Below are 21120 nucleotides of genomic sequence, written 5' to 3'. Positions count from 1 at the left end.
GCGCTGCTAGAGGAGCTGAGGTGCGCCCGGCCAGGGCGGAAGGGGCCAGGGGCCTGGAGGCAGGGAAGCCTGCACCGGGCGGGAAAGGAGCGCGCGCGGCCGGGGGAGCTGACCCCCCTGGCGCCAGGGGAGGGGTTACAGCGCGGCCCTTCACCGGCCTGAAGGGTCCGTCTGTTGGACAGGCGGGCGAAGGAGCCGCCCCTTCCCAGCAGGCGGGCTCTGCGGGGCAGGGAGGGGAGAGGCTGAGATGGGACTCTGGCCGGCCCCGCACACCGCCGAGCGCCCGCGCCATGGCTCGCAACTTCGAGCTCCTCTTTGACTCCCTGGGACACTTCGGCAGGTAACAGGCTGGAGCGCCGAGAGGGAGGCAGCGGCGGCAGAGGGGGAGTGGGGTTGGAGAGTTGGAGGCGCTGTGGGTCTCCGGTCTGGCCCTCCGCTCCCTAGGCAGGGGCGAAGGTGGGGGTGGCGAGGCGCGGGAGAAGCGGAGAGCTTCTTTGACTCGGACGCCCGCCAGGGGTACGCGAGGGAGACACGTGTCCACCGCGGGGGAGCGAAGGTTGGCCACTTCCAGTGAAGGCTTGTTGCTAGTTTTGACTCTCGCCCTCCCTCCAAAAAGCGGGAAGCAGAGAGCGCGCTTCTCTTCTCCCGCTCGCGGCTTATCCTCGCACAACAACCTCGCGAAGTAGGCTAGCTAGGCTGAGAGATGGTGGCTGTCCCCAAGGTCACCCAATGAGCTTCAGGGATGAATAGGGATTTGAACCCCGGTGTCTTCCCAGCTCGATTCACTACAGCACGTTAATGCAGCGTTTAGCGGCTTAGAGGCTAATAAAAGCCCCTGTTTTAAAATACCAGTGTAGGAACCCTTAAGGGAGTATATGTACTATATATGAGGTGAAAGATCTTTTGGACAAACGACTAAAAAGAGGAAGTTGCCTAAATTACGGAAATTTCCCCCTTTATCCCAGAGGTCTGGTAGTGATTATTTTGCACATGCTCCAAAAAAACTCTTCCTGTCATTTATGTGGCATGAGCTCTGTGGGTAGGGTCCAAGTGAGCCTTGGCTCTCATTCCCACATGGGGATGGAATATGCTGTTTGAAGGGGGTTGTGGAGGTTTTCTTCCTGTCCTGTGTGTGCAAAACACATTGGGAGCTGCTTATAGCAGGGGTGTGTGTAAGGAGGGGCTTGGCAAACCTGTGTCTTGGGGTTCTTTGAGTATGCTCTCACCTCTAGGAAATTATCTCTACACTTAGGCAGGAAGAACCAGCTGCACAAATATAAGATGGGGGCACCTGGCTTGCCAGCTGTTAGCATCTGTCTGTCTGAAGAGACAATGGAGTGCGCCTCTGGGGGCGAAGTCAAACCGCTGGAGAATCACAGGGCCCACAGTGACTGCACAGTAACTGCTACCTCCCACATTGTTTTGGCTGTTTTAGCAGCACCAAAGTAAACTCACTGGGGCGCAAACCTGGGCAGTGTGTATGGAGGTCCTGGGCTGCCCAGATGACAAGTTCTTACTCTCTGCCTCGCTGATGTGGTCCAGAGGAGGGCAGAGCAAAACATTTGGTGCCAGCTTGGCTGCAGGAGGCGTACAAGGCCCAATCCAACCATTTTAGGGACACCACTCCAAATTTGTGTAGGGTTTACTCCTTAGCCTTTTCTTCTCCTGAATATGTCCTGCAGGGCAGCTTGCCAGTAGTACACGTGAAAAGGATCTTGGTGTCTTAGTAGACCACAAGCTTAACATGAGTCAACAGTGTGATGCAGCAGCAAAGGAGATTCTGACTAAACATCAGGAGTAGCTTTCTGTCAGTAAGAGCTGTTTGACAGTGGAACAGTCTCCCTCGAGAGGTGGTGGACTCTCATTCCTTGAAGGTCTTTAAGCAGAGCTTCAGTAGCCACCTGTCATGTATATTTTAGATGAGATTCCTGCATTGGACTATGATTCTATGTTTCTTTGTACCTGTGGGTTCAGTTCCTATTAAGTTTCTTTCTCTCTCTACAGACTTTTTGCTTTTAGAGAGAGAAATCTGGTGTACAGCTTTCTTGGTAGTTTGTTTATTAAGCACATATTGTTGTAGTCTGGCCAGCTTAGTCACTGTGAATGAGTAATCCAGGGTTTTATTAAAAAAGAATGTTGATTTTTCCTGAATGGGCAGTCTAGCGTTGGGGAATAGGACTCAGCAGGGAGGGGTGTGTGAGAGAGCCCATATTTTGGAGTTAATGAGATTGCTTCCCCCTTGCTATTGTAAACAGCAGAGGGGATTGGGATGTCTGTGCATTTATCTGTTTGGTTTCCCTACACCTGCATGCACACCCAGCTCCTATTCGTGAAGCTCTCATCTGTGCATGCACAATGGCTCTCTCAAATGAACAGTTTTTCTTTTGGATTGTAGCTGGTTTGAGGTAAAATGCATCAAATGGCAGTATTTCGCAAGGATACAGGGTCGCTTTGTATAGTGCGCGAAGTGTATATGGATTCAAAACCCAGCGGTGTCTGTGCGCTAGATCCAGATTAAGCAGTGATATGTAAACAGCAAGAGACAGGGAGTTAGTGTAAACTAGGTGCAGCATTGGGAGGGGGATATCTGAATATCTGCTGCCCGTTATTGTTATGGTACTTCCAGTGGGGTTTATCTCAAACTAAGCCAGCAAGAAAATAAATAAATATTATCCAAAGGAAACAAGATCTTGTAACACTGCACCTGGAATTTCACTTCTCAAAGCACCTTCTCCCTTGTGTGTAGAGGTGTAGGGGTACTCTGTTCTTCTGCCCTCAGCACAGGTATAATAAATTATAATAATAATTTATTATTTATAAGCAGGAAAGTCCAGGAAATGCAGACATTGAACCATACGCATGTAGGCCCTCCTACACTCACCTTCAGTTTGCATTCTGTGTATATGTGCATATATCACGCACACATATCCAAAACCAGAATCACTGGGTGGATCTACACACAGGAAAAAAGCTATAAATAAGTCATAAATTAAATCGTTGTAACAAAAGTAAAAAAAAAAACCTATGTAAAATCGCATAGAAAAGTTTTGTGCTCTACAGCTCCATCTGGTGTTGCATGTTTATAATGCAATTAAAACTCTGTTTTTTGACTAATGTAGCTGAGTCCACAGTTTTATCACAGAATGACATGTTAACGCATAACTACAAGGGTGGTTCAAGCTGAGTACAGTTAGAGTTTGAGGGCTCGATCAGGTCCTGAAGCAGCATTCTTAAGAACTACTGTTTATAGAAACTGTGACTGCTTTATAGCTGCTTTGAGTACCGGTATGTTTTTTATGCATCTTCAGTCATTTGCTTTTTTGGGTTAGTAAGTATCTTTGACCCTTCATAAGCAATCAAATGTTTGCTAACAAGGCACTTTGTACCCCTCTTGGAATGTTAAGCTTGTTGCTTCTAAGATTTACCTGTTAAAACTATGAAACTAAAACCTGCAATTCTCCACACCCCATTCTTGTTTACCGAAGAGCATAAATCTTCACGAGTGTTACTCCGATAGCAGAGTTTTATATAAGGTTCTGAATTTCATATAATCAACTGCTCTAGGAGCAGAAGGGAACCCTTGCTTCACCAAGCCACTTTCTATGTTGGTTATCCTCACCAGCAAATGATGAACCAATGAATGTTTTGCTATTAAAATAACTTTTTTAAAAGTTAAAAATACGTTAACAATATGATATTTCCTTTTTAGGATCATTAGGGTAGGTAGGAGATGAAAAGGGTATTATTTACACAACTTTCTGCTTTCAACCTGCTTTTCCTTGAAAATGGGCTGGGAATTGGTCAGTATATTCCATTTAAGTCATCACCTATTTATTTTCTGCAGTGGTGGAAGTTGTGCTTTGTATTACATACATGGAAAATCAAGTATAGTAAATTATATGGGAATAATAAAGAGGAAGGCTTAATATACATCAGTGTGAGCTTTTTTCTCTCTACAAGTAACTGGGCAAATACAGTAATTGGCCAATTGTGCATGTGTAATTGGCATTTAATTGGAGCTTATCTCTAGATTGGAGTCCGCTGATGAATAACAAGACAGTTATTGAAATGAATTCTTGAGAGGGCATTCAAGGGCTAATGCTGAACACTAGAGCCATTATAAGAGAGAAACGTTTGTATAGCCTGGAAAAACACATGGGGACTGCTTGTCCAAAACCTGCTGTTTGTCCGTTCTGTTGTTCTTCCCCACCACTGATACTTCTGCTGCCACTTCCCCCCTTTTCTGTGCCCCAATGGACTGCTTTGGGTGCCTCCATCCTAGCCCAACACCTGAAGCGACAATACAGCAGTGTGCTCATGGCCACTATTGCCTTGCACTGCGTTTTATTACAACCAACACCATGACAACTTCTTGGCTAAAAGGTCAAGAGCACAGTGCAACATTATGTTGTAGTAAGTACATAAAGCCTGGAGGGAACTGGTGATTTGATGCACATTACCAGTGTGGGTTACATGTGATTCATTTGCTTGACTATGAACTAATGGGCAACCTGTGGGCCGCCAGGTGATGTTGGTCTACAACTTCCATAAGCCAATGGCCAGGGAAGATTGGAGCTATTGCTGGCACCCATCTGTCTCAAGAGACAAGGGAGTGCACCTCTGGGGGTGGAGTCAATCCGCTGCATAAGCAGCACCAAAGAAGGAGTGCCAACGGGAATAAAATATTGGGGAGCTGAGCATAGGGTGGGGACCAAAGATGGACAAACTATCCCAGAAGGAGCATGATGTGCTCCCACCAAAGGTGCTGCCCCTCCTCTGGTGCCCCATACACCCCATATGGAGCTACAATCCAGCAATATCTGGAGCATCACAGGTTTCCCATACCTGCGATTGACTTTTATTTGCTGGACTGTAGGTTTCTAGAAACTCTTTTCCCTGTGGACACCCTCCTTTCTGTATGCAATAGAAACATCAGGGGTAAAAAGCAGCAAAGGGGTGAAAATGGAAAATGGTATGAAAGTAAAGATGGGCGAAAGCACAACATTCCTTCAGCACCATGCCCTCAGCCCTACTGCTGCAGTTAGGTTTAAAAAGAGGAGAACACCAAGCAGGGAATTCAAAGATGTGATTAATTTCACCTCTAGTTCCAAGTAACTATCTTGGTGGTTTCTTGTACCTTTCTTAGAAAAAGGCGTATAAATTAAATCTCTGCACGTTTTTCTTTTAGTTGCAGGAGGGCACGCCTTGCTTATAAGCCAAAGAAGACAGCCTTGGGACTCACACAGTTGTTTATAATTCCATGGGTGGGCAACTGCTTGAATTATTAAAATATTTTGTTCGATGCGCAAGTGAAGTCTTGTCTCAGTAATGCTGCAAAGTGCACCTGTATCATAATACAAAAGCACCACAATGCCTTGGGCAAATTCTGTTCTGTGACTGACTGGTAAATAATCCAAACGTTATGTGCAGAATTTTGATCAGTTCCAGCAAACCCTGAGGAGCAGTCTGTTAAAAGCAAGAAAACCTGAACGCATGTAGAGATATTGTTCACGGTATATTAACGTATCCTGTTAACTGTCTTAAGTTGCTCTAGGGTTCAGTGTGTTCTAGATTTCACTGGTATTTGAGAAGCCCAACAACCTGCGGAGAAAAGAAGAACTCAAGTGCAAATACAGAAATAGGCCTAATATAGACAATATTCAGACAATTATATTATATTGTGGATGTCTCAATTATAGTGTGTAGTTAGCAGAGATTTAGGGTGATATCCAACAAAGTCATAGAGCAGAGCCTCTGAAATTAATTGACTTAGGTTCTGCAACTCCGTTGGTCTCAGTGGGTCCGTTTCGAATATGCCCAATGTTGGATATCATCCTTTGGGTTTTGCTTGGCATTACCACAACATATTATTTTATTGAACACTGGTATTGCTTCATAACTTGCATAAATAGACAAACCAATGAACTAAATCCCATTAAACATGCATCATAATTGATGGATGGAAGTACTATGCTGAAGAGCCTTTGAAAATTAGAAATTAACAAAAATAAAGCATATCCAGTAATGAGATACAAAAATGTAATTCGCTCCTCTGTACCTGTTTGTTATTAAATGGTTGTGTGTGTTTTTTAAGGATTTAAGGAAGGGAAAGGCAGAACTAGGTTTTAATGGACAGAAGCAGATTGTTCTTGTTTGGGAAAAGTCTTACCAGGACATTTAAAAGTGAGATACGAAGGGCTAACTGAACATACAATCTATGTATGTAAGGTGCCCCCATGTGTTTTTTTTTTAAGGAAGAGCAGCACTGGTAATCAGTGGCGTAGCGTGGGTTCTCAGCACCCAGGGCAAGGCAAGTAATTTGCGCCCCCTAACCCGTGGATTTTAGCACTCGAGTCTCTTCCGCCCCCCCCCCAGATTTTGCGCCAGGTGCACCCCCCACGCTACGCCACTGCTCCCACCACAAGTCTTCAGGACAGCCATCCGAAGGCTGGCGCGGGGAGAAGGTCTCTCTGCCCCACCGCCAGGCTTCGGAGGAGCCTTGAAGGCTGGCGGTGGGGCGGAGAGACCTCCTCCCGCCGCCAGGCTTCGGAGCAGCCTTCCGAAGGCTGGCAGTGGGGCGGAGAGACCTCCTCCCGCCGCCAGGCTTCGGAGCAGCCTTCCGAAGCCTGGCGGTGGGGTGGAGAGCCTTCCTCCCACCGCCAGCCTTCGGAGCATCCTTCCGAAGGCTGGCGGCGGGAGGAGGTCTCTCCGCCCCACCGCCAAGCTTCGGAGCAGCCTTCCGAAGGCTGGCGGCGGGAGGAGGTCTCTCCGCCCCACCGCCAGCCTTCGGAGGAGGTCCGAGGACAGTGGGGAAGATGCGCTGCGCTTCCCCGCTGTCCCGGAGATTTCCCTATGGACTTTCGTCTTGCGAAGGGCCGGCCAAACGTGCCCCCCCCCAATGTTGCGCCCGGTGCGGCCGGCACCCCTGGCACCCCCCACGCTACGCCACTGCTGGTAATGCAGGAAGCTGGAGGGGGAGAAAGAGTGGGGTTGCTTGCTTCACCCTATATGTTAACCTGCAATGGCTTCGCTCTAAATCTGAACCTCCGTCTGCTTAACCCAAACATTTCCCCCCCTTCTGTGGGGTTCATAATGTATTTGTGAGGTCAAGAGGCATGTTCAGTGCTGACAGATTCATTGTAATTATAGCAGGTGGCCTCTGTTCAAGTGACTGCCTAAAGCTTTATTTGCGACCCAGGGAATCCTTATGGGTCTATACCAAAAATGAAAAAGACAGGTAACAAAAAGGGACAATTAGGCCTTGACTGACTGGTCTGTTATGACATATTTATAGGATATCTGACATGCTTTTACTAAGCTTAGTTTCAGTGTTTGCCTACACAGACACTCGTGTGCTCACACATACGTACCCAAAAAGGGACCATTCACACACAAGGGGGTGATATTGACAGACCCAGGATAACCCCAAGGTTTGCAGAGGTACAAAAAATACCTCTAAGCTACAGGAAGTCCCACAAAATAACCCAAAATGCTTGGCCACGGAATGCTGACTGACACAAGAGAGGAGGAAATCTGAAAATGTGATGGGAGTGGAATGAAGTGACTGGTAAAGGAGGATGGAGGAAGGGAGATTCTGATATTTTAAAACGGTAGCTACAAAAAGGAAAAAGAAAAATTTTGTATTTGGATAAGCTGTTTTTAAATATACTCAAGGATGGAAGTGAGAGCTGCCCGTAGGAATTGGTGCAGAAATGTAGTATTTTTCATGTACAGTGGTACCTCGGGTTACATACGCTTCAGGTTACATACGCTTCAGGTTACATACTCCACTAACCCAGAAATAGTGCTTCAGGTTAAGAACTTTGCTTCAGGATGAGAACAGAAATTGTGCTCTGGCGGCGCAGCGGCAGCAGGAGGCCCCATTAGCTAAAGTGGTGCTTCAGGTTAAGAACAGTTTCAGGTTAAACAGTGTGGTGTAGTGGTTAAGAGCGGTAGTCACGTAATCTGGGAAACCGGGTTCGTGTCTCCGCTCCTCCACATGCAGCTGCTGGGTGACCTTGGGCCAGTCACACTTCTGTGAAGTCTCTCAGCCCCACTCACCTCACAGAGTGTTTGTTGTGGGGGAGGAAGGGAAAGGAGAATGTTAGCCGCTTTGAGACTCCTGAAGGGGAGTGAAAGGCGGGATATCAAATCCAAACTCTTCTTCTCTTCTTCTTCTTCTTAAGTACGGACCTCTGGAACGAATTAAGTACTTAACCCGAGGTACCACTGTAGCTGGAATTGAGTACAAATGTGTCCAACCCCACTGTAAAACACCAGAATGGAGTGGAGTGTACCCAAAACAGCCCAGTGAGGCTTGAGCATGCTCAGTGGGCACAGCATTCATTATGTACTTTGAAGAGATTACGTAAGGCACTTATTTCCCAGTGAAATGTGTGCCTTTTAGTGACATTTTAAGCTCTTACTTGCTGTGTTTGGCCTCAGAAAATGTACTTATAAATGAGAAACAACATAATGGAGTTTGTTGACTTTTACTTTTGTTTTTTTGCTTTGCACAAAGTCCACACTATTCTATGACTTTCCTGGCTTCATGTATTTTGAGGATTAATTTATTCATGTGGTATGGGAGCCAGCTCAGTGCTGGGGAACCATTTTTTTAAAGCTTTTCTTTTTGGGCAACCTTCTGGGGGCCACATGATGGAAGTGAATGGGGTCAGAGGCAAAGGGGTCAGAGTGACGAATGCACATTTTATCTTTGTTTCAGTAGGCTAGTTTCTATATGCACTCACACACCCCTCTCTATCCTCCACCCAGGGAAACCAAAGGCGTGATCAGGGCTCAAGGACACATTCCAGCCAGGCAAAAACACTCAAGGAGGGTGTGGGGCAGGACGGGAGATGGGGTGTAGCCTAGACGGAGTTCTGATGGCCAAACAGGGGGACCGGGAGGGTTGCATTCAGTTCCTGAGCCAAAGTTTGCCCACTCCTGTCCTAACAGGATGGTAAATACTAGAGCACCGCAGATCCATTCCACAAATGATTGCTCTGCACAGTCATCTCAAATAGGTTTGTTGTTGACACACTTCTTTACACATTTCTGAAAGCATCTCGGGGAGGGGACTGGAATTGTCCTTCCATGACATCCAGTAGTGCACAAAGCAGCAAGTGTTGTGGAAAGTTTGGGCTGTGTAGCCTTGCAAACTTTCCATACATTTCTGGCAGTTCTGTAACCCAAAAGAAGAAATGTCCAGCTATTTATACTTGGTTGTTGGCTTGTGGAAAGAAGTGCCTTCTTCTTAAAGTTGTTGAACACAGTAAGTATCACTGGTGGCATTATTACTGGGACTCTCCTCCCCCTGAACACACCCCTCAGATGCCTGCCGCCCAACAGTTGCCTTTTTGTCTGTGAATAAGCAGTTTCCTAGTGAAGGTATTTGGAAGGACAGGAAAAGTACCAAAATAATTTTGGTGCCATAAATCCTGTGGGATGCTCTGAGGTTTCCAGATTAGAAGGGGAAATGCAACATCTTGCTATGGGATTTTTGCGCTTCTCCTTTTCTTGCCCCATATACAGTGGTACCTCGCAAGACGAATGCCTCGCAAGACAAAAAACTCGCTAGACGAAAGGTTTTTCCGTTTTCGATTTGCCTCGCAAGACGAATTTCCCTATGGGCTTGCTTCGCAAGACGAAAACGTCTCGCGACTTTGTTTCCTTTGTCTAAAAACAAAGACATGTTTTGTTTATAAAGTTAATTTATTTTCCCTTCAATTTTTGAACTGCTCTTTACAGTATGTGTGACTTTAAAGAGCAGTTAATAAACTGTTGTACCAAATTTGGCTTTGTTTGGACTTTTTTTGACCATAGGAACGCATTAATTGATTTTCAATGCATTCCTATGGGATTTCATGATTCGCAAGACGAAAAATTCGCTAGACGACAAAACTTGCGGAACGAATTAATTTCGTCTTGCGGGGCACCACTGTACTTTAGTCTGTAATGGTTTTATTGATCGATAGGCATTTTTATTGGGGTTGTTTTGCTGTTATTTCTGAAATATGTTCAATAACCTGTTGTTCATTTATTTTGGGAGATCCAGCCACAGGCTTAGAGCCTAAGATAAGCTAACTTGAGGAAGGTCATGGAAGGAAAGTTTTCTGTTCTCATCCCCACCCCCATCTCATAAAGCCTCTCTGGAGAATTTGAGGCCTCCAGAATAATGTGGGATGAGGTTGCTTCTGGGAGGCCGCATAGGCACTGTGGCTAACTTCTGGATTTGAAGATAGGCCAGAAGGGTCTTTCCTGTTCCTACCACTCCTCCAGCCATTGCTTCTCTGCATCTTTGTTTCAGCTGTGACACTGGGTGGCAGTGATAAATGAAGATTTCCCTCAGTGCTCCTTCACATACAATTTCTTCAGTACATTTCGTTCAGAGCCCTGCTTCAGCTCGGGTCCTGTGTGCTTCTGGTTTCCATAAGTCGAGTTTCTCTCGACTTCCCTTTTGGAAGTGTTGCAATAAATAATAATAATAATTTATTATTTATACCCTGCCCATCTGGCTGGGCTTCCCCAGCCACTCTGGGCAGCTTCCAAAAGAATATTAAAATACTATAATACATCAAACATTAAAAGCTTCCCGAAACAGGTCTGCCTTCAGAAGCCAGTTTTGGAATATGGACGTGAAGCCAGTTTTGGAATGTGTGGCTTTTGCCCGATTGTGTGGCTTTTGCCCGATGTTGGCAGTAATTTGGGTTTGTGAACAGAAGCTCTTCATCCTTTGCACTCACAGTAGGCCTGGTATGTTGAGGGTGTTGTGTACAAGACTTGCTGGGTTTGGGGAATAGGAAAATTACCTAGTTATTCATGCTAGTAAGTTATAAATGTTGAGATACCATACTGATATAAGGACTCTTGATGAAAGCAAATTAGTATTTATTTGTTTTGATGAGAGCTGTATGCATGATATATGGAAAATCAGTGGAATAAAACTTGCATAAGGAACTTTACACATACCCCCCCCAAAGATGAATATAGTTCTACAGGGCAGAAAATATAAGAAAAAAATCAAGACCAACGGTTAGGAAAAATAATCAAAGTGGGGATAGATGTCTCTCAACAAAATAAATGCCTTCTTTTATAAAAGTATATACTCATCCAAGGTTGCCTATGATGCATTTCAGTAAGCTTAGTTTTTGACTAGTGAAAGAAATCTACTGTATAGGTAACAGAAAAAATAGTCATAACAATAATTAGACATGTCACAGTCAGTCAACAAACAATAGTAACTAAAGTGCTAGCACTGGAAATGCTCAGAAAAAGGTAATATAAAGAACAGCCTAAAGCAAAGGTGAGGTGCTGTTCCTGGAAACTGGGCTGTAACTCTGGACTCAGCTATACAGCTGCAAATAAAAGATTTTAAGTGTGTTTTAAGTGCAATATACAATGTGACACTAGATGGTGATGGTGAGCCTTATGGAAAATTCAATGTTTTTTTTTTAAAAAAAAAGCTTTAAAAAAGAATTTTCAAAATGGGTTTTATATCTGTGTAGATTCCACCTCTTACCACAGTAAGTGTGTGCTGAATCCTTTATTCCATCTGTGGAGACCATTCTCAAGAAAGGGGAACTTCTTGGAGAGATGCTCCTTCCCCGCCTCAGATTGTGCAATTTCCGGGATTAAGGTTTTTTCCATGTTGACACCCCAGGTTGATTTTCATCCATCCCCATCCCTGACCTGTTGTTAATATAGAAACAGCAGAAGGCCATTTTGAAATCCAAATATGCAAAAAGGACAAGATTTATTTATGGTCTATAAACTGGATTGGCTAAAATCGGTGTCATTTTTGCCAGTTGTCTCACTAAAATGTAGATTTTAATCCTTCAACTGCAGATTGCAAAACACTTTGGACCCCGATCCTGTGTCTATGTTCCTTACACAAGACATACCAGACCCATGTGCATATTGTTTATCTTAATAGAACTGTGTTTTCTTCTATCAATTCACTGAGACAAAGTTGAGTTTTTAAAACCATTTCTTTGAGTTTAAAAATGCAACCCTTTTTATAACATCAGGATATATATTTCAAAGAATGGTGAATATAATGATAATTAATTGTTTGTTTTCCTTTTCAGATATCAGGCATGGGTTTATTTTGCATCTGTTTTTCAATCTATTTCTTGTGGCATCCACTACTTAGCTTCTGTCTTCTTGGCTGTTACACCAAAGTTCATATGCAGTGTCCCTGGAAACGTGAGTAGTGTTCTGATTTATAATTCATCTAGTTCAAGAATAGAGGATGCCTGGGCACTCTGGACATCAGCACAGCACTACATCTTGGTCCAGCTGGAAAATGGAGATGTTTGGGAACTTAATCAGTGCAGCAGGTCCAAACGAGAGGACACTTCAAATTTTACTTACGAATACAGTGGTAACAAGACGGATGTTCCGTGCACTGATGGATTCATCTATGACCAGACCAAATGGCAGAGCACCATCGTGACAGAGTGGGATTTGGTCTGTCAGCGGGAATGGCTTGCAAAACTCACACAGCCCACATTCATGTTGGGAGTCCTTTTTGGAGCTGTGATCTTTGGAGATATTGCTGACAGGTACAGTAGTACTGAACTAGCTTGGTGACTTGGGTTCAAATCCCCATCCACCAAAAAAAAAAAAGCCCTCCTGACACGGTTTGGTTTGTTAGACGCAACAGGAGAGTGCAGAAGGATGCCATCAAAATATATCATTCTAGATTTCTCAAGCAAGTTTCTGCTTGCAGTAGAAAGCACAGAGCTGAGAGATGTGGAATAAAATTCCTATTCAATCAAGTTAACAGTCAGAGGCTGAGCTTGAACAAGGCATGTTAACTGAGTATTTTCAAGAGGAAATGTAGGTGACTTGCAAGCTCATGCAATGTTGGTGTCCTGTTCTCTTTCCACCCTCTCTGATGCCCTAGTCAAAAGACAAGAAAAGAAGTTACTCAGCCAGAGGCACATAGCTCCACTGCATTTTTGGATCACTTTTATTAACTTGGGAGGGAGGCCCTGCTTATGTGTTATCCATGGAAATGTATTTTGAGCATAAAAAATGGAAAGGTAATCCTATCTCAGAATTGTAGTACTCATGTGTACTCAGAATTGTAGCCTAAGGGAACCTAAGATGTAGGTGGAATGCAGCTGCCACGTAGGCTAGAGAAATTACAGTAACTCCACCACACACTTCAGTATCCTTGTTGAGGAAATGCAACACACAATATAATGCAGACTGACTCCAGCCCCTTAGCATCACTGTAGGTGGACTTCAGATGGCCCTACAGAATGTTGAGAATGGGCAGCAAGCAACGAGGCTTGTATCATCATCATCATCATCATCATCATCATCATTTCATTTGTACGCTGCCTTTCCATAGTTAAAAGTATGTAGTCTGCCTGTGACCTCAGAACACTTAAACTTCTAGCCAAAGTCAAGCATTTTTAAAAAATTCTTAAACTTAAGTGGGAGTTAAATTAAGCATTCTCTCATGCTGAACTCAATAGGACATAGAAGTGTGTAGCTTTGGCTGGCTGGAGGTGTGTGTCTGTAGATTTTTTATTTTGCAAGGAAGGAATGTAGCCTACTGCACAAAGGCAAGAGTCACATCTGTTGCTCCACCTACTTTTGCCTCTGGCCCCTGGAAGTTTGCTTATGACAGGATGTTGCCCTCATGCTCTATACAGTTACTCCATCCAAAGATAAAGTAATAGCAGCTGCCCTTTAAAAAGCCATTAGCTAAAATGCAGTCTCTGAAAATGAGCTTTGAAGCTCATTTTGAGTTGATGAAATGAAGATAATTTTGTTTTTAAAAAGAGATTAATAAAAAATTATTACAGAAATATCAAGTCTAAAAATCTAGTAAATAACAAGTGTAAAATCTGCAGTAAGCCATAAACCGCTAGGTACAGCATTTGTGGGGCTTCCTTCTTTCTCTCTTGTTCTGGTAATGCAAGCCCCAGAGTTAGAAATGCTTTTCTGATGCAGTTTCTGCAATATTTATTTTTATGCTTGTTTTCTTACTGCGTTCCACAGGATGGGGAGACGGCCCGTCATGTGGTTCACCAGCACTGGGCAATTTATATTTGGCATTGCAGTGGCGTTCACATTTGACTACACAAGCTTTGTGATTGTCCGTTTCCTGCTTGCAATGGTAAGAACCCAAGCTGATTTTTCCAACAAAATAATTTCCTTGACTGTTTCGAAGGCTCTTCATTATTAAACCTCTAAAAGCGTATTCTAACTGCAGTCTCTAAACCAGTTAAGCCAGAGCACTTGGATTGATCTCAGTACGATTTCAGTGACACAAAAATGCTTCTATGAGCTTCTAAAGTTTCTCCAGGAGTTTGCCTGGCTGCCTCTGAGCATATTGCCTAACCTTGTTTTATATTGACTGCCCTTTAATATATGTAGGCCCAATCCAGCCAAAGCAAAGCACTCATTTCATTCATTTAAGGTGGAAACATTAACCATGTACCTCTCTCATTTGATCAACAGATCTTAAATACTGAATGTTTTCTTATTTATATATAGCCATATACCATATTTCTTTCAAAGAAGCAGGGAAGTGAACTTGGGTAATCTTATTTTTCCCCCTACATAGCTTTGTTGAGGTAAGCTAGGCTGAGAAAGAGAGTGATTGTCCCAAGACTGCTTAGGCCTCATCCACACATCCATTTGTTCCATGATTACTTCTGTTTGCCCCTTGATTTCTAGGCCTGGGTTTGAGAGGCTTTTCTTTTGTCCTGCCACTTTCCAATACAGCTGAATTGGAACAAACATCAATCCGCAGAAAACCTGATTGACATTTGTTCCGATTCAGCAGTAAAGCATGGGTTTTCCCAGGGAATGCGGTGGGACAAAAGAAAAATCTCTTGGACTCAGGCCTAGTAATCATGGGACAAACAGAAGTGTGGATGAGCCCATAGTGAGTTTTCCATTGCTGAGGGGAAATCTGAACCCAGATCACCCTGATCCAATTCATATTGGCTCCCTTTTTGGCTGGATTGTAGCCTACATTTATATCCAATACCATTGCTTCGTTTGTTCTTGGATCACCGCTTTCCTCTTTATTGCAGATCGCAGACTTCTTGAAATTCTGAGCCTCTGCAGCATGACCATCTATTTTTAATTCTTGTTGTAGAGGGAGACTAGACTGAAGCCATTTTCTTTCTCTGTTTTTCCCCCACCTCCCAGGTTTCAAGTGGCTATCTGGTTGTAGTGTTTGTGTATGTGACTGAATATATTGGCATAAAGGCTCGCACGTGGGCATCCATGCACGTCCATGCGTTTTTTGCACTGGGGATTATGGTTGTGGCTCTGGTAGGCTACTTGGCCCCCACCTGGTGGGTCTACCAGATATGCCTTTCCATAACAACTCTCCCCTTTGTCTTGTGCTGCTGGATGCTCCCAGAGACACCCTTCTGGCTGCTCACAGAGGGAAGATACGAAGAAGCACAAAAAGTAATTAATGTAATGGCAAGATGGAATAAAGTAAGCACTCCTTGTAAAATTTCTGAACTGTGTCCCGTCCAAGATGATCTAGTCAGTAGCAGAACGGGTGATAATGACATTTCTCCCGTGAAGAAGCACAACATCTTAGATCTGTTTCATAACTGGCACATTGCAAGAAGGACCATTACAGTCTGGCTGATTTGGTTCACTGGGAGTTTAGGATATTATGTGTTCTCCCTCAGTTCCGTGAACCTTGGAGGCAATGAATATTTAAATCTATTTCTCATAGGTAAATATTGTTTGATGTAACTTACTGTACTTGCAACAGAAATGCAACCAACTTTTTAAAAAATAAATGTCTAGTGATTGTCGCCACCACCAGTGAACTTCCAAACTCAGGCCCTGTTCATACACACATGCAAATTATAATGTGAGGGCCATTTCACAGGCAGATGATTTTCAGGGTAATCTTTCAAGCAGGGCTGTGGTTATGGGATTGGGGACCTGGCCCTCTCAGGGATATTCCAGCTAAATGTTCAGCTTTCATCAAGTCTCTATCCTTTTTACTTTTAGAGATGCAAAGAAACATGTGCAAGGAGCATTGTTGTTCACTAAGATATAATACTGTCAAACTTAAAACATGTTAGGCTATAGTCTGCCTGTATGAATGTTCTGGCTGTTCTGCAAAGCTTCTCTGTCCCTTTAGGCCTACAGAATTTCTTACTATGGGATTGGTTTCAAGTGGCTACTATTCGTATGAATTATTTGGCTTTCACTTAAGGTTAGTTCACAGCAGTGGTGGCTAACCTGTAGCCCCAGCCAGCATGACCTGTGGCCAGGGATCGTGTGAATTGCAGTTCAGTAATATCTGAAGGACTACAGTTTAGCCACTCCTGGTTTACACAAATGTGGTTTAGAAATGCTGGCCAAAAAATGAGAATCAAGTATGCATGCTTCTCCTACTGTACACATTACCTGGTGTGCTATGAGGATGCAGGTGCATACTTCTGTATGCATGTCCTCAAATCCTTGCACATCCACAAAGAGGGGAAAGAATGCTGAAATCAAGCGTATGCACATGTACTCTGTGCCACATGTTGAGTTGTGCATGCAGTGCACTGTACTGATGCCTCACTACACATATAAGATTACCTGCTGGAAATTGCATGATCAGATGCTTGAAGTCAAATGCTTCTGTGCTGTGCAGCAACAACATAGCCTAGAACCAAGTGCAGGGCTCCCAGTGCTGAATCCAGAGAACATTTTTGTCTCCTTATTTTGGCAGCAGGAGTTGGCCCCAACATCTGACCAGGAGCCATTGTTACAACAGCACCAAACCTGTGGAAGAACTGCTATGCAATGCAGAAGTACCATGCAAGGGTTTCCTTCAGGCCTGGACAGGTCTGCCTTCAGCCTAGCAGCAGATGACTTGGTGGGGTGGAGATGCTTACCTGATCTCTTGGCAGGTGAATTGCAGCTGCTTACTGGGTGGGGAAGAGCTGACGTGGCAGGGAGGGCAGCACAGTGCAAACGCAGCAGCAGGAGCGCCAGGTCGGTTCTGCCTTTGCATTGACAGTGCTGCCCTCCCCACCACCTCACCTTTCTTAAGCAGCAGGGACTCACCTGCCAAGAGGTCAAGTCAGTGTCTCTGCCCTACCATGCCACCTGCTACTGCTATAGCCACTAGGAGAGTATCCTAATAGTCCTCTGGCCATTTAATGCTGTTGCAGACGTTTATGCAGGCAGACAGGAAGTAGCACTTGGAACCAGAAGGGTTGTGGGAACAAAGGTGGCCAGCCCTCCCTCTTGTCTTGCCTAGAAAGGCTGCTGTAGCTGTATGCAGCACAAGTGCCTGTGCGCCACAGCATCCAAAGCTGTGGATGTGGCTGGGCTGTTCTTTCTCACAAACTAGCATCATCAGTTGACATTTTTGAGGATGTGTGTAAGATAAGGTGCTAGTATTCCATTTTGTTTAGCAGCAGTGTATTGCCAGTGGATCGATACTGTTACAAAAGTGAATTTTTCTGTAATCATGAAGACATTTATCAGCTGCTGACCACTTAAGGCATGGTTCAGCCAAATTGGAGCCGTGCTGCTGATTTCAGTGGGAGACTTCAAACATACACTTAAATCTCTTCCATTTTTATCAGTGACATTTCACAGTATTTCAGTTTGATGGGATTGTGCCCATTATTTCAACATATTTAGTGTCAGGATGTTAGTCATATGAGCTCGTTAACTGGCAGGCCTAAGGGCCTTTTCACCCTGTGCATGCCTGTGTCACAATAAGTCTTTAAAGTGCCACAGAGCAAAGAACTCTTTTTTTATTTCGGCTTTTTGATATAGTACTGCAGGAGCCATTATAGGTATCCTTTTGACACCTGGGGAAAGTTGTTTTGTAACAGCCTTTGTTTCTGTAGATCATTTTCCCCAAGTGGCAAGTGTATTTCATATTCAGTACCTTGCAGTATTCTAGGCCGCCCTGTTGCCATCGACATATTGCAAATCGGGAGAGCTGAGGCATAATGGGAGGGGCAGGCTAAGGCCACACTGGAGAGAAAATAAAAATCATGGGAAGCAGCAGTCTAGCCACGTCTTTATGTATCTAACACATTTTTAAAATGTGACTTATCTGATACTAGGTGCTGTGGAGCTTCCTGCCTATGTCCTGGCTTGCATAGGAATGGACAAACTGGGACGAAGGAACACCTTGATCCCATTCCTCATCTCGAGTGCAGTGATCTGTGCTCTAGTCATGGTGATACCTCAGGTGAGTCACTCACACCTGCATCAGATGTATATAAACATGCTGTGGGTCTTGTACTAATGTAGCATCCTGAGCAAGGCAAGAGGATCTATTCAGGGCATGTGTTGTTTCCTGTCAGTTTCAGCCATATCTGCATTATATAGCTAAAGCAGTATCACATCGTTTTAAATAGTCCTGGCTTTCCTTGAAGAATCCTGGGAACGGTGGTTTTTAAAGATGCTGAGGATTGTTGGGAGACACCTGTTCCACTCAGAGAGCTACAGTTCTCAGAGTGGTTTAATAGTCCATTCCTCTTCCGCGGGAACTCTGGGATTGTAGCTTTGTTAGGGAAAACAGGAGTCTTCTAACATCCTTAACAAACTTCGGTTAACATGATTGTTGAAAGTCTCATGGTACTTCTTTAAATGTATAGTACAGATGGAGTCTAAGGGCAGGGTTCACCTAATGAACCCCACCAGCAGAAGCCCAGTGCAGGGGTTTCTGCCTGTGCAACAGGGTTTCCCCACTCTCCTTCCCCTGTGCACTCCCCAAAATTGGCTCCTGGGGACTGAGAAAACTCCCAGGATAGCAGAGGATAAGAAAATGGGATATCATTCTATCTGGCAAGCAGATACATGTGCACAGATGGAACATCTGTAACAGTGTGACGTTGAATTCCATCCAAGGTTTTTGAATTGCTGCCAGCTTGAATTACTGCATCAGAATGCTACGGAAGAATATTGCCCCAGTTCCACCCCCGTTCCATCTCCTCTTGGCAAGTTTTGGGCTACATGAGGCCACATTTGGAAATAGCGGCTCTTGTCAACGTTGCAGCAATTATGGGACCTTGGGTTGACACAGGGTTGTTACTGAAACTAATTGTAGATCATAGCTGATGCCATGGCTTAAAGAAATGGGCCATAAATTCCAGAAATACTGACAATATTCCATCTGTAAAACTGGTAACTTGCTGATCTAGCAACATTTTCCAAAATGTGAGTGTTTATATGCTTAGATGCAACTTAAGAAAGGAAACTGCAGCCTTTGGGCCCACAATAGTAGTCAAAAAATACTGTCCAGTCGTGATTAAGTGCAGAGATGGAATTAATTACCTGGTAAAGGAAACCAAACCATTGTCTGCTCTGAACAGTGCAGTAGGGGTTCCTGAATGTTTACAAAATACCAAGGCTTTTATGAACTGAGTTCTGGAACATAAGTCCCTCAGTGACCCTCAGTGAATTCATGCTCCCTATGCTGTTATAAAATTATGTTTCCTCTTAACAGGATTACAGTGTTCTAGTTATTGCAGCAAATATGGCTGGAAAGTTTGCAATAGGTGTTGCATTCGGCCTTATCTACCTGTATACGGCAGAGCTATATCCAACAGTTGCACGGTAAGGCAAAACTCTTTACCCCTTAAGAATTAGAATTGTATCCTGCAGCTTTGCTCTGTGAAAATGTCTTCTGCTTATAACAGTATCAATTGAAATTGGACTTTTTGTTTACTGTTCAGGACCCTTGCAGTGGGCAGTGGGAGCATGATGTGCCGGGTAGGGAGCGTGGTAGCCCCTTTCTGTGTTTACCTGTCAAGTGTTTGGATCTTTATGCCACAGGTAAATGCTTTGTTTTAACAGCTTCATCAAACTTGACAATGCCAGTAATGTACTAGATGGCCAGGTGTGAGAACAGCCAGTAGTTGAGGCCTGGAACAAACAAATATCAGCACTGTAGCCCCTTTGAAAATGACTTGAGCATATCCACAATGGACCAGTTCACATATGATGCTAAGCCAAACTAATGCTAAGCTTGAAGTTACAAGCCTGTAGGTAGTCAAAATTAAAACCATGGCCATTTCAGTCCTCCCTGTCATCCTGCTGCTGCCTCATCCAGAGCTAAGCTATGGTTTGAATTACAACACTCCTCAGTGGTAGGGCTCCCCTACTGATGGCAGAGCCAAGCAGAGCTGGGAGGGGGGCTCTATCCAACCCCCTTGAGCACAACTTGGGGGGTTGGGTTGCTCTGCAACTTCATCTGTGTCATTGTTAACAATAGTAAATAAAACCTCTTGTTTTGCTTTTCATGCAGTTAGCTTCTCTCGCTTACATGACCTGTTTTCTTTTAGCTGATTGTAGGAGTCATGGCCTTCCTGAGTGGAGTGCTAACCCTGATGCTACCAGAAACACTTGGGAAGCCATTGACAAATACATGGGCAGAACTCAATGAGCATATGAAAAAAGACAGTGGCCCAGAAAAGTATCTCCCAGCATCTCAGGATGGTGCAGCACGGGATAAGATTGAGATGCTGAACCAAGAGGCACACGACACTGATGGATAAGATTTTTTAAAAAGCTATTATGTGCTGTATTGTGCTCCTTCGTTTGCAATATCCACTGGTTAGTACACGTTCCTTGTAATCTGTACACCCTCTTGCCCTCTCATCATGGAGACAAGAATTAGAGCTTGTAGAACATATTTTGAAGCTGTTCTGAAGCACCTTGTTAACATATGACGTGAGTAATGCTAATTCAAAGAAATATGTTTTTCTGATACTGATTTTAAAAAGCCACCTCTAGCTTCTTTCTCAGATTTCCTGCTGCATTCATTGTCATTTCAAAATCCCGTTAATATTGTTTGAATTGCCAAGTGCAACCACAACAAATAATGAATTGGTATTGTTACATTCTCGGACATTTAGACAATGTTTACATAGGAGGAAAACTCTCAAATAATTGTAGTGATTTCTTTATAAATGGAACGTGCCAATCTAGGTTTTCTAAGCTTTTGTCTCATTTCTTAGCAATGCCATCCATTTAAAAGGAGAAGCCAGCCCATGGCTTCTAATGGAGACAGTCAACATTTGTAAGTTGCATAGACAGCATGCATGCTCATTGAATGTTAAAGGAATTATGTGTGACCGAAACAAAATATTGTTAGCT

At 44.0% G+C, this 21120-nt stretch overlaps 1 protein-coding gene across 1 annotated transcript; it reads left to right on the top strand.

Moving 5' to 3' along the window:
• Positions 1–49: 49 nt before the first annotated feature.
• On the top strand, positions 50–20951 carry SLC22A16 (solute carrier family 22 member 16). The gene is made up of 8 exons (XM_083497798.1): positions 50–340; positions 12090–12566; positions 14020–14137; positions 15181–15727; positions 18081–18208; positions 19469–19578; positions 19698–19797; positions 20307–20951. The coding sequence occupies exons 1-8, from the start codon at positions 291–293 to the stop codon at positions 20517–20519; spliced, it is 1743 nt and encodes a 580-aa protein (XP_083353924.1). The 5' UTR covers positions 50–290; the 3' UTR covers positions 20520–20951.
• The last annotated feature ends 169 nt before the right edge of the window (positions 20952–21120 follow it).

This window comes from Podarcis liolepis, assembly GCF_965112155.1.
Source record: "Podarcis liolepis genome assembly, chromosome: 3".
Classification (NCBI taxonomy): Eukaryota; Metazoa; Chordata; class Lepidosauria; order Squamata; family Lacertidae; genus Podarcis; species Podarcis liolepis.
The sequence above is the reverse complement of the archived record's forward strand: the minus strand, read 5'-3'. Positions and strand labels throughout refer to the sequence as shown.

Excerpts from the sequence above, each read along its gene's own strand:
- SLC22A16 (XM_083497798.1), top strand. The coding sequence starts at position 291 with ATGGCTCGCAACTTCGAGCTCCTCTTTGACTCCCTGGGACACTTCGGC. Across the intron at positions 15,728-18,080 it reads TTTAAATCTATTTCTCATAG|GTGCTGTGGAGCTTCCTGCC; the intron begins GTAAATATTGTT and ends ATCTGATACTAG. Across the intron at positions 18,209-19,468 it reads TAGTCATGGTGATACCTCAG|GATTACAGTGTTCTAGTTAT; the intron begins GTGAGTCACTCA and ends TCCTCTTAACAG.